General features: G+C 48.2%; 1 protein-coding gene across 1 annotated transcript in view; it reads left to right on the forward strand.

The window, feature by feature from the left end:
- LOC136711908 (uncharacterized) overlaps positions 1–14,700 on the forward strand; it is a 43,867-nt gene extending 29,167 nt beyond the window's left edge. The window contains exons 7-10 of the mRNA XM_066688496.1: positions 10,928–11,006; positions 11,733–11,891; positions 13,091–13,206; positions 14,646–14,700. Of these exons, the coding sequence (XP_066544593.1) occupies positions 10,928–11,006; positions 11,733–11,891; positions 13,091–13,206; positions 14,646–14,700 (409 nt within the window). The remainder of the gene's footprint in view (positions 1–10,927; positions 11,007–11,732; positions 11,892–13,090; positions 13,207–14,645) is intronic.
- The last annotated feature ends 861 nt before the right edge of the window (positions 14,701–15,561 follow it).

Genomic DNA, 15,561 nt, shown 5'->3' on the forward strand with positions numbered 1-15,561 from the left:
CTGCTCCACTGCTCCGCTCCCTCTACTGGCTTCCGATAGCGGCACACATTCAGTTCAAGACATTGACCCTCACCTACCGCTGTCTCGACCACACTGCACCAAGCTACCTTCAGTCACTCGTCTCTCCATACATCCCTCCAGACCACTGCGCTCCTCCAGTGCCAGAAGACTAACTCTGCCTCCTCTGCACTCTCCTTCCTCCAGAGCCGCTCCTTCTCATCCCTGGCCCCTAAGTGGTGGAACAACCTTCCCACTGAAGTCCTTGACCTCCTTCCGGTGCTCACTCAATACACATCTTTTCAGACTCTACTTGTAATTTAGTCATAGATTTATACAACGTTTTGTCATACTCTTGCCTTGCTTTACTAGTACTCATATTGTTTATTTTGATTTCCCCTCGATACTGTATATCTCGTACTTGTGTGAATTGGAATTTGTAAAATGTATTATGCCTTGAAATGGACAAGGCATCTGCTAAGAAATAAATAATAATAATAATACAAAGATGAAAGTGGGGACCTGATTCAAGTCTTCAAAATCATGAAGGGCATCGACCACATCAAACCAGAGGAGCTTTTCCAGATCAGCAGGGACACTCGCACCCGGGGACACAGATGGAAATTGAACTTCAAGGCATTCAAGACAGAAAACAGGAGACACTTCTTCACACAGAGAGGCGTCACAATCTGAACAAACTCCCCAGCGATGTGGCTGAAGAGACAATTTGAGAACATTCAAAAACAGACTGGATAGGATCTTTGATCACTTAGTTATTAATGGACACCAAACGAGCACGATGGGGCAAATGGGCTCCTCTTGACTGTACACTTTCTCATGTTCTTACAACCTACTCCACCAGGCTGATGCCATCAGTTGTCCTTCTGATGTTGTCTTCATCATCTCTGTCTCCACATGTGTCTTCGTCGTCTTCCTCTCCTTGTTCTTGCAACGGGAGACAACTTTGTGAAGGGGCTCCATCTTGGAGGAGGGGGTGGAGCTGGAAGAAGCAAGACCTGGAAGTTTAGGACTAGGATACAGGACTGCCCACTGTCTTCATCCAGAAAGACCATGCTTGCACGTGTTGTTAAAGGTGTCGAATTGAAAACTAGGGCAGTAATGTTGGAACAAATACACTTCTTAGACCAGTGGACACTAACTCTGCTGACGAGGTTGAAATAAGACGATCCTTAGTTCGGGTGAGGGTTACATTCAGCTGGACGACAGCCCACAGATGCCGGCTCCTCTGGGGAAGCTCTGACTTAGACGACAATACGAGGACCCAAGAAAGTGGAAACTGAGAGTTGGGGCTTTCACAACAGAGTAGGAGACACTTGAGAAGTCTTGAACAGACCCCCCAGCTGCCCAGAGTCGAGGAGAGTGAGGAGATCCTGCCCACAGGTCCTTCCTTCGCTGCGGATGCGATGCCCACTTACAGCCTGACTTCAGAAACCCATTTCCCCTGGCACAATCCCACGTCTATTTTCCTGAGCTAGCTCAGGGGAGTGCGGTGAATCATCTCCTATGGGGAATAGTTCTCCTTTCAATCTTATTTATTTATTTCCGTCTCCGGCACAGAATACCTTTCTGCTGTGTTCAATGCAAAGTGTGCCGAGGCCGATTGAAGTCTGTGAGCGATAAGGTGACGCGTTAACTCCCTTGGGGAGGAGAGAAACAAACCCTGCTATCGGTGGCCCGGCGCTTTGATATTGAGCTACCGGAGTGAAGGAGTGCAGCTGGTGTTTAGCTCAGCATATGATGTGTTCCTAACAACTCTGTTAATGAGCTGCTCTTCTGATCAGCGCAAAGATGGAGGTGTTGGAGCGTCTTGTGTAAATACTGGTGCTCTTCTCTTTGCAGCAGCAGCAGTCCATCCCACGGCACTCTCAGCCTCAGAGTCTCTCAGCCTCTCATCCTTTGAGTCTTTCAGTCTCTCATCCTCACATGCTCTGTCTCATAGTCTCTTAGCCTCTCATCCTCTGAGTCTTTCAGTCTCTCATCCTCTCATTCTCACATCCTCTCAGTCTCATAGCCTCTCAGCCTCTTCTCTGCCAGGCTCCTGTGGGCACCCGGACCCACGTGCCCTGATCGCAGCCATGTGCCGGGTGACTTTACGGAGCAGGAAGAGCAAGAGATGAGTGCTGTGACAGGCAGGCTGCGGCTACAGGACCCCTGCTGGAGATGAAGGGCCTCCAGGGCTGAAGATGGGAGAGTCTGTGGGGCTCAATGAGAAGTGCACTCTAGGGTCACCAAGTGACTCACAGTGGGATGAGCAAGATGCTCTCCTGCTCGTTGTGCTCTATTCACATGAGCTCAGGGTCGCTTTACCAGCTGCACACAGGCAATCTGTAGCCCCGGGCCCGGTATGAAGTCACGGCCTCATTGCGCCACTGTGGCCCCCAGTCCCAGGCCCCCGCTGCCTTCCACAGGCCTGGGGTGTCCGACGCCGTATTGTTTATTCATCAGCGCTGCGCTGGCAGTGCGTTTCCCCGGACTGTTCCCTCCCCTCTTCTCTCTTAAACATGCGTTTCCTTTTCTGATTAGGCTTGAAGAAGAAGAATTAAAAGATATGCTATTTATTTAAATGTACCCTGATTAATATTTCACGCTACGAGATACATGAAGAGCTTTGAAGACACGCTGGGCATCTCCCATGGTTTCCCTGCACAGCAGAAATCTGAGATCAGTGATGGAGTAGTTTTTTCACTCTGTAGACTTTTGACTCGGCCACATAACTCCCGTTCTGTTGATTCATTCTGTCTGTGTGTTCTGTGACAATTGTAAGTCAACCTGGGTAATAAATATATAAATACATAAATAAATAAATAAATAATATCTGCAGTGTGACGAAGGCAGGCATGAGTCAGAGCTCACGTGAGAACATTGTGTGTAGGCTGTGGAAAATCGGGGGGAAGTGAATTCAGGCGACACAATTTGAAACCGGAGTAAAACATCTCGACACAAGGAGCGCAGGAATGTGGATTGTGGACGGGACAGGCCCTGGATTTGCCAGAAGAAACTCTGGGGAGGATGGTGATGTTTGAAGGGTGAATATGTTGCGTGTGTAATTGGTGTTGCTGGGGTGTTGTGAGCTTCTGAAGGTGCACCAGTGAAGTTTATCTGTGGTTTATCCTGCGCAGTCCTATCCCACACCTGGGGACAGCTTCCCCTCCACAACATATTGATGATGGCGGTGTTTCGGTCACATTTGAGACCGAAGGACATCGACCACATCAAACCAGAGGAGCTTTTCCAGATCAGCAGGGACACACGCACCCGGGGACACAAATGGAAATTGGGCTTCAAGGCATTCAAGACTGAAAACAGGAGACACTTCTTCACACAGAGAGGCGTCACAATCTGAACAAACTCCCCAGCGATGTGGCTGAAGAGACAATTTGGGAACATTCAAAAACAGACTGGATAGGATCCTTGATCACTTAGTTATTAATGGACACCAAACGAGCGCGATGGGGCGAATGGGCTCCTCTCGACTGGACACTTTCTCATCTTCTTATTTGTCAGATTTCCAAGTTGAACGCTTTTCCATTGAAATGTGCTGGGATGTCGAATTCAGTTCCTTCGTGAGCCCCTCGTCCCCTGTCCCCCTGTCCTGGAGACGCAGGCTCGCTCTTGCAGGTGCTCTTTCTCATTTATGAAACTGTTTGACCCCGGACAATCCTTCCTAAAGTATTTATCTATGTGTGTGTGTATGTTTTCCCAGGCCTGCTAATGTGCTCGTGATGTTTCACTGAAGCAGCACCCATCCGACTCCCCACACCGCCCTGCCGAGATGCGCGCCTCTTGGGGGAAGTCAAGCTTGGAGTACAGCTTTATTGGTTTCTGTCACAAATGGGGAAATTATGCAGGTGTTCGTCGGGAAGAGCAGGCAGATCTAATCTCCTAACAGGAATATCCTTTTACCCAATCGCCTCTTTAAAGGAGTGCATCATAATGTAATCTTATGAGGAAATAATCCGGATCTGAGATGGGCCACTTATTTACATAGCAAGCTGCTTGCGTTGCCTAATACACTACGAGTGTCTCGCTATTGTTTTCATTTCCCGGCAGCGTGAGTTATTGCCGTCGTCCTTCTCTCCCGCTTTGTGTGCTTTTATTATTCTCTGTCCCGTGTTGCACTACATTATGGACTGTCAGTCTGAATTATGATCATGATGATTATTATAGAATGATGTATATTTATTTTGTTGTTTGCGAGTCCTCCAGGAAGGCAGCTCGTCTCAGTCTGTGTCGAGGTGTGTAGCCATCGAGTCCTGGGGCGTGGAGGTACGGTCCCCTGAACCCCCGCTGTCAGCGCCGCACCAATCCTCATCACAACACGACAACACGGGGGCCACAGGATTGGTTTAGTCTGTTTGCAGGATATTTAAAACATTGTGCAATTAATAAACAAATCAATATTTAATACGGCAATGCAGATTTCTTGAGCATGCCTCGGTACACAACCTGCTTCAAACCGGTCGTGTTTATGTTTCATAATATAATACGTCGATGATGTGAATTCTGTCGTTGTCAAATAACTCAAGGTGTTCAGTGCAGATTTCCCTAGAAATCAGAGTCTTCCTCCGATAAATAAACAAATAACAGGAACAGAAAGATTTGTATCTTGTAAGAAATCGCCATTTGTCACATTATTACAACTTGCACCGATCATTCCTGTTAAAGATAATCTTTCAAATTCTGATGAAACTGTTTAGATTTTTTCGCCCCTTCTCTGGTTGTCTTCGCTCAATTTGTTCTCAAAGTTGACGTTCAATAATCTGTCATGTAACTCAGAGATGTATTTTTGGGGGAGGAATTAAAGGTAAGAAGACAATCTCTAACAGAGCCATAATTTCTCCAAAGCCAGATTGCTATCAGGGAGATGTATGAGCCAATAAATGATATTGCTGCTGGTGTGGTAATAATGATCCCAGACAGGGCGCTCTTTCACGAGGTCCCTGCGTCACAGCGAGGGTCTGCTCCAGCAGATTGATTAGGTTCTCCTGTGAAATACAGAGAAATATCTATTTGTTTAGGTAGCTTAGGTATATTCTGTAACACAAAGCAGTACAATTATACAGAGTAATTACTTAATTGGGCGTTGTTTGGATTGTTTGCCGAATTAAGTGACTAACGAGCTCCTGCAGTGGGAAAGATTAGAGGGGCTTCACTTGGGCTTCCTGAGTCTCGGCTCAGGGTACGAGAGCTGTGATGCATCATTTATACCGAGACGGTAATTTGTAGGCACCTGCAGAAGTTCCACATCTGAGCTACAGAGATGATATAAAAATATTCTCCGCAATTATCAATTAATCATCACAGGGGCAAGCTTCTTCTCTGTGGACTTGTCTGGGCGCTGTGGGATTCTGTCTTAGAGGCCCGAGCAGAGCGAGATCTAAACCCCCTTCTCCCTGCATGTGAATGCTGGAGATTTCTCCTTCTCAGGAGACCGCACATCTACATTTAAGTAACATCATTAGAATCCAAGACGCAGCCGTCCGCTACTGTGGATTCATATAAGTTGCACCTGGGGGATGATTCATCTGCAGCTCTCTAGAAGAGGACGCCTTATTTGGGAACATTCAAAAACAGACTGGATAGGATCCTTGATCACTTAGTTATTAATGGACACCAAACGAGCACGATGGGGCGAATGGCCTCCTCTCGACTGGACACTCTCTCATGTTCTTCTGTTCTTATGTACTGGTGAGAATAGTCACAGTGGTGTGCAGTGAAAGAGAGAGGGATGAGTTTGTTTCCTTGAACTACCTTTAATAGTATGTCACATTGTATTCTGTGCTTCTGCTTAGCTAATGAACCAAGGTAATTAGGACCAATATGGTATATTGTATTCTCTTGCTCTTTCTGTATTGTGTTTCCTAGATGGTGTATGTGGTCTGTGAGTCACCCTGCGTGAAGAGTTTCTTTTATTATAGTTCTTAGCAGACATCCTTTTCCACACACTGTAGCACATTCATTTAACATACAATTAACCATTTATATAGATGGGTTTTCACTGGAGCATGCTCACAAACACACGCACACACACTTCTGAGATACGTTCTACCTAAGTTAATTACTTAATTGGGATCTTAAAAGCTATCCTAATTGGTCTAGATGAGCTTTATTAACAAACCTTCCCGGAGTTTCGGTCCTCAGTCCCGCCGCAGGGCTGTGGCTCTCAAGGAGGTTGTGTGAATGTCACCAATCATAACATCACCTCCTCCTGTGTAACTCAAGGCTGGGAAAACAGAAAACTAACCCACAGAGCCTCCAGCGCTATTGCGTTTCCACACAATCTAATTATGTTTGAGGAAAAACCAAAGAGGCTTTTAATTAAATCACGACTATGACCGCTGATTGTATGTGAATGTATTAGTATCCAGTAATAGGGCATTAGCAATGGCCTGAACGTACACAATGCCACAAAAGAGTCGCACCTCAGAAGCGATTAAGGAGATTAAAGCTTGGTGGTAAAACGCTGCTTCAGGTGCCAATTTAAACAGCGAGGCAGAGTGAGCTCGTAGAGTATTCTTGGACATTGAGGCAGACGGACCAGGTGTGACATTTCTATAGAACAGGGAGGAAATGAGATGCAGAGCAAATATATCCTGTGAAATAGTCCTCGAATGACTAAACATACTGAAAAGAGAAATTTACACAACAGTGTGGATTTGTTTGCTTGAATGCTGACGTACCCGAGCAGCTGATTGTGACAGAATGGTTATTTTCTGTCGTCCCGGCGCTCTGTTGATCTCATACTCTCCCAGGGTGCCTTGCCTCTCCGTCCCTTGAAGCCTGTGATTGGTGGGAACCCGGCGAGTTTTCCCTGTGCAGTTGTACAAACAGCCGCGTATATATATTTTTCATGTGTGTGTGTGTGTGTGTGTGTAGCATTATCACTCGAGTGGGTCACTGGGAGTGCGACGGTAACCCGACGGTGTATGCCAGCTGAACTCGATCTAGCCTTTCGGAGCTGTGCTGTCTGTTGCCTGTGAGTGTCAGGGCCCCACAGTGCACACGGAGGTGATGTCATTGTTATTTTCTTATTTGTTGTGTGTTCAGCATGACCAGGTGACACGAACCTGGAAAGCAAGTCCGCTGACGGGTTGCAGTTCTGCTGGTGATCGCGTCACTCGGCCTGGTGACCCAGTTTAGAAAGCCTTGCCGTACCCGGGCCCTTAGAGGCCCTTCTGACCCACTTCCTCCCCGTTCTGATGATGTCACCATCACCCCGTAGAGACTGGGGTCTCGGAGTAATCAAAATTAAAGAGAGAGTAAAGAACTAATAACAATTATAACAATAGAAACAACACCACAATGGGAAAGCACAGAAAACGCCACTGCTGCGGAAATAAAAATGCCGAATTAATTCCCAAGCCGCGTCTCTTCTGATCTTGCAGAAGAAGGAGAATTAGGATGTATGCCTGCAGGGAAGTGTGCTGGAGTCCTAGAACCGGCAATAAGTACCGCGCAATGTTCCCATCGCTTTGTTTGACTATTACTGTGACCGGAGCCTTTCATCTTGAAGCAATTATCTTCTAATAGTGTTCTAACGAGCGAGTAATGCGTTTGATTGGATCTGAACTCGGCGTTGTATGGCATTGAAGCCACTTCACAGTTTTCTGCCTCTTTGAGATAAACTGCACTTGCGCTGCCTGAGACGGGGGTGTTAATTGTGCGGGATGACGTCTCTCTACCCACATGGCACCACCGGCGCCACATACCCTCCCCGGGCTACGCCACCCTCCGCACATCTCAATTAACTCCATTATATTTATTTATTTATTGATTTATTTAGGTATTTATTTGATGATACATTATTTATTCATATACAGACAATTCAAATAAACCTCATTAATGTATTATCTGTAAACCCTATTAATTAATTATCAACAAATGATCGCACTTCGGCTCCATTTGAGATTTCCATTCTTAAATATTCTCTTTCATCCGGCGTGTGTTTTGCTCAGAGTTGAACCAGCGCTGTGTCTCACCTTGTTTTCTCAATGACCCCTAATAGCAAAGCATTCAGCGCAGTTATATACCTTCAGTACCAGATGAAAGGGAAGCTTTTCTGTCGATTCATTACCACTCCTCTTGGCTTCCTTGGGTTTTTTGAGACCAGCTTGGAGGGCCAGCTGCGGACTCTGTCATTTTTTGTGCGTTTGGCCCATCGAACAGGTCATAAGAACATAAGAACATAAGACAGTGTCCAATCGAGAGGAGGCCATTCGCCCCATCGTGCTCGTTTGGTGTCCATTAATAACTAAGTGATCAAGGATCCTATCCAGTCTGTTTTTGAATGTTCCCAAATTGTCTCTTCAGCCACATCGCTGGGGAGTTTGTTCAGATTGTGACACCTCTGTGTGTGAAGAAGTGACCCTTTTCAGTTTCAGAAAGACTAGTGGGAGTCGTAGTCGCCTGTTTGGGAGGTGGGTTACCTCATCTTCATGTGTTTCCTGTTCCTCACGCTAATCAACACAACACACAGGAAGCTGGTTGCGAATCCAGCCCTGCTTCAACCCGGCCTCTCTCTCTCTCTCTCTCTCTCTCTCTCTCTCTCTCTCTCTCTCAAGGCTGCTGTTCCCGGTGCCGGGGCCCTGTGCTGCTCTGCCTGTGTTTGTATCGAGTGGCAGTGTGTTCATTAATAACTAAGTGATCCAAGGATCCTATCCAGTCTGTTTTTGAATGTTCCCAAATTGTCTCTTCAGCCACATCGCTGGGGAGTTTGTTCAGATTGTGACGCCTCTCTGTGTGAAGAAGTGTCTCCTGTTTTCTGTCTTGAATGCCTTGAAGCCCAATTTCCATTTGTGTCCCCGGGTGCGTGTGTCCCTGCTGATCTGGAAAAGCTCCTCTGGTTTGATGTGGTCGATGCCTTTCATGATTTTGAAGACTTGGATCAAGTCCCCACGTAGTCTCCTCTGTTCCAGGTGAAAAGGTTCAGTTCCTCAGTCTCTCAGTAGGACTTTCCCTTCAGACCTGGAATAAGTCTGGTTGCTCTCCTCTGAACTGCCTCTAGAGCAGCGATATTTTTCTTGAAGTGTGGAGCCCAGAACTGTCCACAGTATCCAGATGAGCTCTAACTAGTGCATTGTACAGTCTGAACATCACTGCCCTTGTTCTCAATTCTACACTTTTGACAATATACCCTAGCTTTGCGTTTGCCTTTTTTATTGCTTCCCCACACTGTTTGGATGGAGAAAGTGAGGAGTCCACATACACTCCTAGGTCTTTCTCATCGTTACTTCATCTAGTTCTGTTCCTCCCATAGTGTAATTATAGTGGACATTTTTTTGTTACCAGCATGTAATACCTTGCACTTGTCCTCATTGAATTTCATCTGCCAGGTGTCAGATTAATACTCCCTATAAACCACTGGTGGAAACCCTGGTCCAGAAGCCTTTTCTAGGTCTCTCTGTTTACCCACACCACTCACAACCTGCGGTCCTGGCTTAATTGCTTCTGCAAACAAATGGTTCAGTTATGTACCTTAGAGCTGAGGTGGATCAAGACACTGTAAATGATCTTTGAAGGATCTGAGAAAGCTGGTGTCCAGCAGAGCATCGCAGTGCCGTCCTCTCAGCGTTGGGGTTCACTGGATCCATCATGCATCGTATGAATGTGTTGGGTCAGGAGTGGTTAACAGCTGTAGCATAAATGACCCTGGATCAAGGCTTTCCTCTGTCCAATGGGCAGCATTCCTATAAACTGTGTATAAACTCAGTCTGCGGTGAACTGGCCCTGGACGTGTCCTTCAGAATCCTTGAGTTTCGTCCTTCATCTCATTGCATAAGTTCCTGTCTGCCAAACAACGCTGGCAGTGCTTTAACATACATTTGCAGAAGTGCCTGAGATTGTTTGTTTACTCTCTCATTTATTTATTTATCTATTCTTAGTGAAAGAACAATTTTAAGAAAAGGAAACCAAACCAAAACCACAGATGATCGCTAGAAAGATCTGTTTATACATTAATTATTCTGCCCACTTCCCTTGGTGTCGCTGGTGGAAATTTTTCATGTTGAGTCTGAGCAACGCGCTGGAGGAGCTGAGAGGCGACCATTATCATCAGAGCGTATCGGCACACTCTCTTCATTCATCTTGTGTGTGTGTGTGTGTTTGTGTGCGTCGCTTCATTAAAACACCGAGATGCATTGACCTTAAAGGAGTTCGGATGGGTTGACACAATTTATCTGTTAGAAAAACAAACCAACACACTAACCGAGCGGTGCTTTGCACGATGTTATTCGAGGCAAACCCACCAAACACGAGCGGGCTTTGCGAGCCGGTTTGCCTTCCCGAGTCGCGTCCAGCTCCCCGCGGCTCGTCCGTCTGCACTGGCAGCCCTGAACCGGGACGTCTGCCATCACAGCCGCCCTCCTGCGGGGCACCCAGCCCTGCTCCAGGGTCACGGCCTCTGCGCTCGTTACTGCGGACGCTCCTACAGCCCCTCTCTTCATCCCCAGTCTTTCTTCTTCCCTTTTTAGTTTTCCCCGGCTCCTTCCACAGCGGGTTTCTATTCCATCTTGGCTCCCTGTCTTTAGCCGCTCCTCCTCTCCTCTTCCATCTCCCTTTCCTTTTATCCTTTAGTTTTCTCTTTCTCTCTTCCTGTTTGTTGCCATCGTCCTTCATCCTCTCCTTCTCTGCCTTTCACACATTCCCCTGTAGTGTTCTTGTTTTCTCCTGTTATCATTTTCTAATCTTCCTCTCTTTGAAATCCTTCTCCCTTCTCTCCTTTCCTCTCCTCCTCCAGCGCTTATTTCCAGTTCTATCCATTAATTCCAGCACATTTAATTATCTTCCTTTGCCCTTCTCATCCATATTCTTCCTCCTCCTCCTCCTCCTCCTCCTCCTCCTCCTCTGTCTTTACCCTCTTGTTTACCTTCTCCTCTTCTTGCTAACCAGCGTATACTCTCTTCCTGTCCAGCTGTGAGGTGCAGAATCAAGTTCCCCTCCAGGAGAGCAGGGCTGGTGCTACACAAATGACACCGAGACACATTTATAAGGTGAGGACAGATCCTCCTGCAGTGAAAAGGTACTTTGTCGGTTGCCTGCTAGTCATTTAGCCTCTAACAAGATCAGATTACTCTCCCTATATAGAGCAGTGACATTTCTCCCTAACCTTCACAAAACACTTATGTAGAGTTTGCATAACACAGTGTAAATCCAGCTGCCGTGTCTGCAGGTTGTTTACTCAGCGCTTTGGGGGGAAATTGTGCCCTTAATGCCGGCGTTGCGCAGGACAATAATTCCTTGTGTTTCGACACTTAGTGTAAAGCGGCGCAGGTTAATGTCATCTTGTGCGTCGAGCCCGAGAGAGATCACCGGCGAGACGAGGCCGTTTGGCGGCTGCGGGAGCCTAATGATCCACGAATCTCATGCAGCCGCTCCTGCACAAATCCCCAGGAGTCGACTTCAGTAGATTGGATTGGGGTGGGCGTGTGTGTTTTGCAGACTCTTCAGTGTGGAGAAGTGTCTCCTGTCTCCGGACCACTCCAACACACAAGGGCTGGATTATCTTTGAGCAAACCTTAACAACAATCTACAAACCGTTGCGTGAGGGGGGTTATATTTAGGAGTAGAGGAGAGAACTCTGACATACAAACAAAGCTGCCGTGGCTTTAATCTGGCCCTGGTTTCCATGCTGTGCCATGTGTGTGTCATTGAATCTGGACAGTGTCCACTCTCATGCCAGTAAAGTGCATGTCCTTTTCTCTGTCCTGTCCCCCCAGCTGGATGAGGCCAGTTCCTTGCTGGGGCCCGAGGACCGGAGGCTGTGGCAGCTTCTGGACCGGCGCTTTCTGAGTGAGGAGCGGGATTACGGGCCGGTGAGGGCGGTGGGCGGCAAACTGACAGGGTCACCGGTGTTGCGCCTTCCCACCGCACATCAGGTGAGTCCCGTGTGGACGCCACCGTCCTCTCTGGGAAATCTGGCACGCTGCTGACCACACGGCCCCACAGGAACCCCCAACCGCGACAACAGCGGCCGAGCCTTCCTTAGCGCCTGCTGGTTCCTGTCCTGTCATCGGGGGATTGGTGAGCCCGGCATTCAGATCTCAGTATGGAAACGGACACAGAGAATTCAGCCGTGCGTCCGATTTGCCCGTCTCTCCGCGTGGCGCTGCTCCCTCCCCCGGTGCCCCCTCCCTGCTCACGCGGCCTGGTGCTGACGCTGCCATCGCCCGGCTGCTTCCTTGTTGCCTGTGACTGGTCGGCTAATTGGTCATGAAATCCGCTGACTGTGCCAAAGCACACGGGGGTTTCTAATGGCGCGGGGAGAGGAGGCGGCCGCGGTGCGTGTCCGGGGCTGTGTGAGCGGGGGTGTGGACTGACTGTGTAATGAGTGGGGCTGCCAGCGTGGGTAGTGTTCCTACAGGGGTCGAAGCATGGCTCGGTGTTTCTGCAGCATCCACGTGGTCCGAGCGGTGTGGTGTATGTCTAGGGGACCATGTCTCTCCTCTGCGGAGATGCCGGCTGCTGTGGGAGAACAGGACTGCGTGTGGTTGTTTTATTCCTTTTTCTTCTACTTTTTTGTTGTTGTTTTTTTTTTACACAAAATGACGCAGAGCTTTTGCGTAGCGCTCGCAGTCCAGACAGGCGGGGTGTGACAGAGCTGATGGTGTCTGTGAGATCCCTCGGGGGGGATGTGAGAATGGTGTGCAGGGATCACTGACATTTTATCTTGATAAATAACCTGTAATTAACAAATTAGACATTAGTTAATGTTCTGCAGTATTTTACAGAAATGTATAAAGTGTGTTACTATGCTGATGACCAGTACACCTTCAGAAGGGCGTTACTGTGCCGATGAACGGTACTCCTTCGGAAGGGTGTTACTCCTCCAGAAGGGCGTTACTGTGCCCCAGCGAAGCCCTGGCTCACCTCAGTATTGCAGCAGGCCTTTGTCCCCAGTGAGGCAGGACGGCCGTGCACAGACCTACAGCAGGAGCAGGGTAACTCTGCCTGCAGTCACAGCCGGAGCGGCCTGGCTCTCCTCTAGGCTGGGGAATCGGAGGCCCCTGGTCCCAGGCCTGCAGTTGTACACGAGGCTCTTACACCGTAATTCAATTAGGCAAATGTTTCTGCTCAGCCTCCCATTAACGCAGACCGAGGGCTGGAGCCGCCTGCGCTCTTCACCGGCTCCCGCAGGAACAAACCTCCACACCTCAAAGCACCGCCGAGCGGCCGCCTCCGCACGGACAGCAGGTGCTGCCGAAGCACACAGACCTCTCGGTAAATAAATCGTACCGAGGGCTACGCAGTCGCAGTGAGGACTGGATCGATTCTGCATGGGCAGCACAGACGCCAGCGCTGAGAGGATAAATGAGAGTGCGGGTTTGGTTATTTCATCATTTTAAGCTTTGCACCGATACAGTTAGATCTTTACAGTTAGAGCAGCTTTATTAGCAGCCCCTCACTCCCCGTCACTGGCATCTCTCTCTCACCTTCACATCGGTGTGCCTGTGTGCATTTGTTTTATTTTAGTTTATACTCTTGTTTTTAACCTCAGGCAATTAAATACAAAAAAAAACTGCAACTGGCATGTTTTTTTAAAGAAAGTCAACACAATTCATTAAAAAGAAAATCTTTAAAACAAAAATATTCAGAAAAAGAAAAACATTTCATCGGATACATCCTCTGTTTACACCGGCGCATTTGCTTATTTTATTTCAATCCTTCTTGAAAACAAATGCACAAATAATAACCTTTACTGTTGTTAACTGAAGGCTGCGCATCGACATGGCAGACATTGTGACATCAGGACCTGAACTGAACAGGCCACTTAGGATTCCATAATAGTCCATAAATACCGATAAGAGACGCCGCTTCCATCTTCACCTCTTGTCCAATTATTTATTTATAACCCTCATCTGTAAGTAATTATAGTTTTATGAGAAAGATACTTCAAGTGCCTGGGAACGTCAGAGTCTTGCCAGCAGGTAGAAGTTGTCTGAAGCATAAAGGCGGCGCAGGGTTGTGTTCTTTTCTTCACAGAGATAATCGCGTCCGACTCATTCATTTGCCGCGCTTGTAATGGAATAACAATTAGAGATATTACTCCTGCTGCATCCAATTAGCTCCTTGAGAATGAGGAGCGGACGACGAAGGAACGAGCGCACAGCAATCACCCCCCCCGGCCCTGGAGCATAAATAATTTAAAGCGGTCGTTAGTTCTATATTTGGGAGGAAAGTGGGCTTAGCGGTTCTGCGCTTGGAGACGCGTGTGACGGTGCGTTTCCCTCCGACTGGGGAGGGTTTGCAATCAACGAGGGGGACGGGGCCACTGTGTGGGGCCAAGGGAGGACGGTGGGAGGGTGGTGAGTGCTTGTTTAGTGCACTCTCTACATCCTTTGAGTTCAGCTGTCTTTTCTGTTTGTTTTCTTGAGCTCCCGGTTATGTCTGTCCATCAGTGACTGCACGGTTTCAGTCCATCAGTAAGAGGGTCCAGTTAAGCATCTCACAGTGCGATCACAGCTGCAGTGTCTCCTCTCAGCTGGCGTCCACAGGGGGATCATAAGAACATAACAGTGTACAAGCGAGAGGAGGCCATTCGCCCCATCGTGCTCGTTTGGTGTCCATTAATAACTAAGTGATCAAGGATCCTGTCCCGTCTGTTTTTGAATGTTCCCAAATTGTCTCTTCAGCCACATCGCTGGGGAGTTTGTTCAGATTGTGACGCCTCTGTGTGTGAAGAAGTGACCCTTTTCAGTTTCAGAAAGACTGGTGGGAGCCGTAGTCACCTGGTTGGGAGGTGGGTTACCTCATCTTCATGTGTTCATGTGTTCCTCAAGCTAATCAACACAACACACAGGAAGCTGGTCGCGATTCCAGCCCCGCTTCAACCCGGCCTCTCTCTCTCTCTCGGGCTGCCGAGCTTGCACTGCCCACCGGGAGGTCCGGCCCGTTCCAGGTGCCGGGGCCCTGTGCTGCTCTGCCTGTGTTTGTATCGAGCGGCAGTGTGTTCTGGCGGTGATTTAGGCAATTCATCACGATAATGGAACAGCCCTGTAGTGACTGACTCGTCCCCCCACAGCTCCTCCTGCAGGCCCGGTGGGGAGGTGTTTCCTGAGCAGCCCTCCGGACCCCTGCACACACTGCTCCCACTGCACAGTACACAGGAGCTCCTGTCTGTCTGTATTTAAAAGAAAAGTTTGAGTCTGAGTTTAAATGTGTGTGCGGTTAGGGCCAGATAGGGAGGGAGAGAGAGAGAGAGAGGCGTGAGGCGAGTGCTAATGTGCTTGTTTCTGCCTAATTGGCGTTGTCTGTCACGCTTGGTGAGTGTGCCGCGCCGCTCGCTCACAGACCCTCTCCCACCCCCCGGTACCTGCAGTAGTGTAGCGCTCTCATCCAGGGCAACACACACACAACTCCGTCTGCGTTACACAATAACACCACGGCCTGCGGACTTCAGCTCACGAGAGACATTTCAGTGTATTGTTTGTATTATTATTATTACTCCTCTTTCTCCTTTCTCCTTATTATCTGTGTCCTTCTCCGTTGTTCAGTTAGCGATGACCAGGTAATTAGTTCATTAGCAGGCTGATTGATTAATTCAGTCTT

Source organism: Amia ocellicauda, chromosome 16, assembly GCF_036373705.1.
Source record: "Amia ocellicauda isolate fAmiCal2 chromosome 16, fAmiCal2.hap1, whole genome shotgun sequence".
In the NCBI taxonomy this organism is placed as follows: domain Eukaryota; kingdom Metazoa; phylum Chordata; class Actinopteri; order Amiiformes; family Amiidae; genus Amia; species Amia ocellicauda.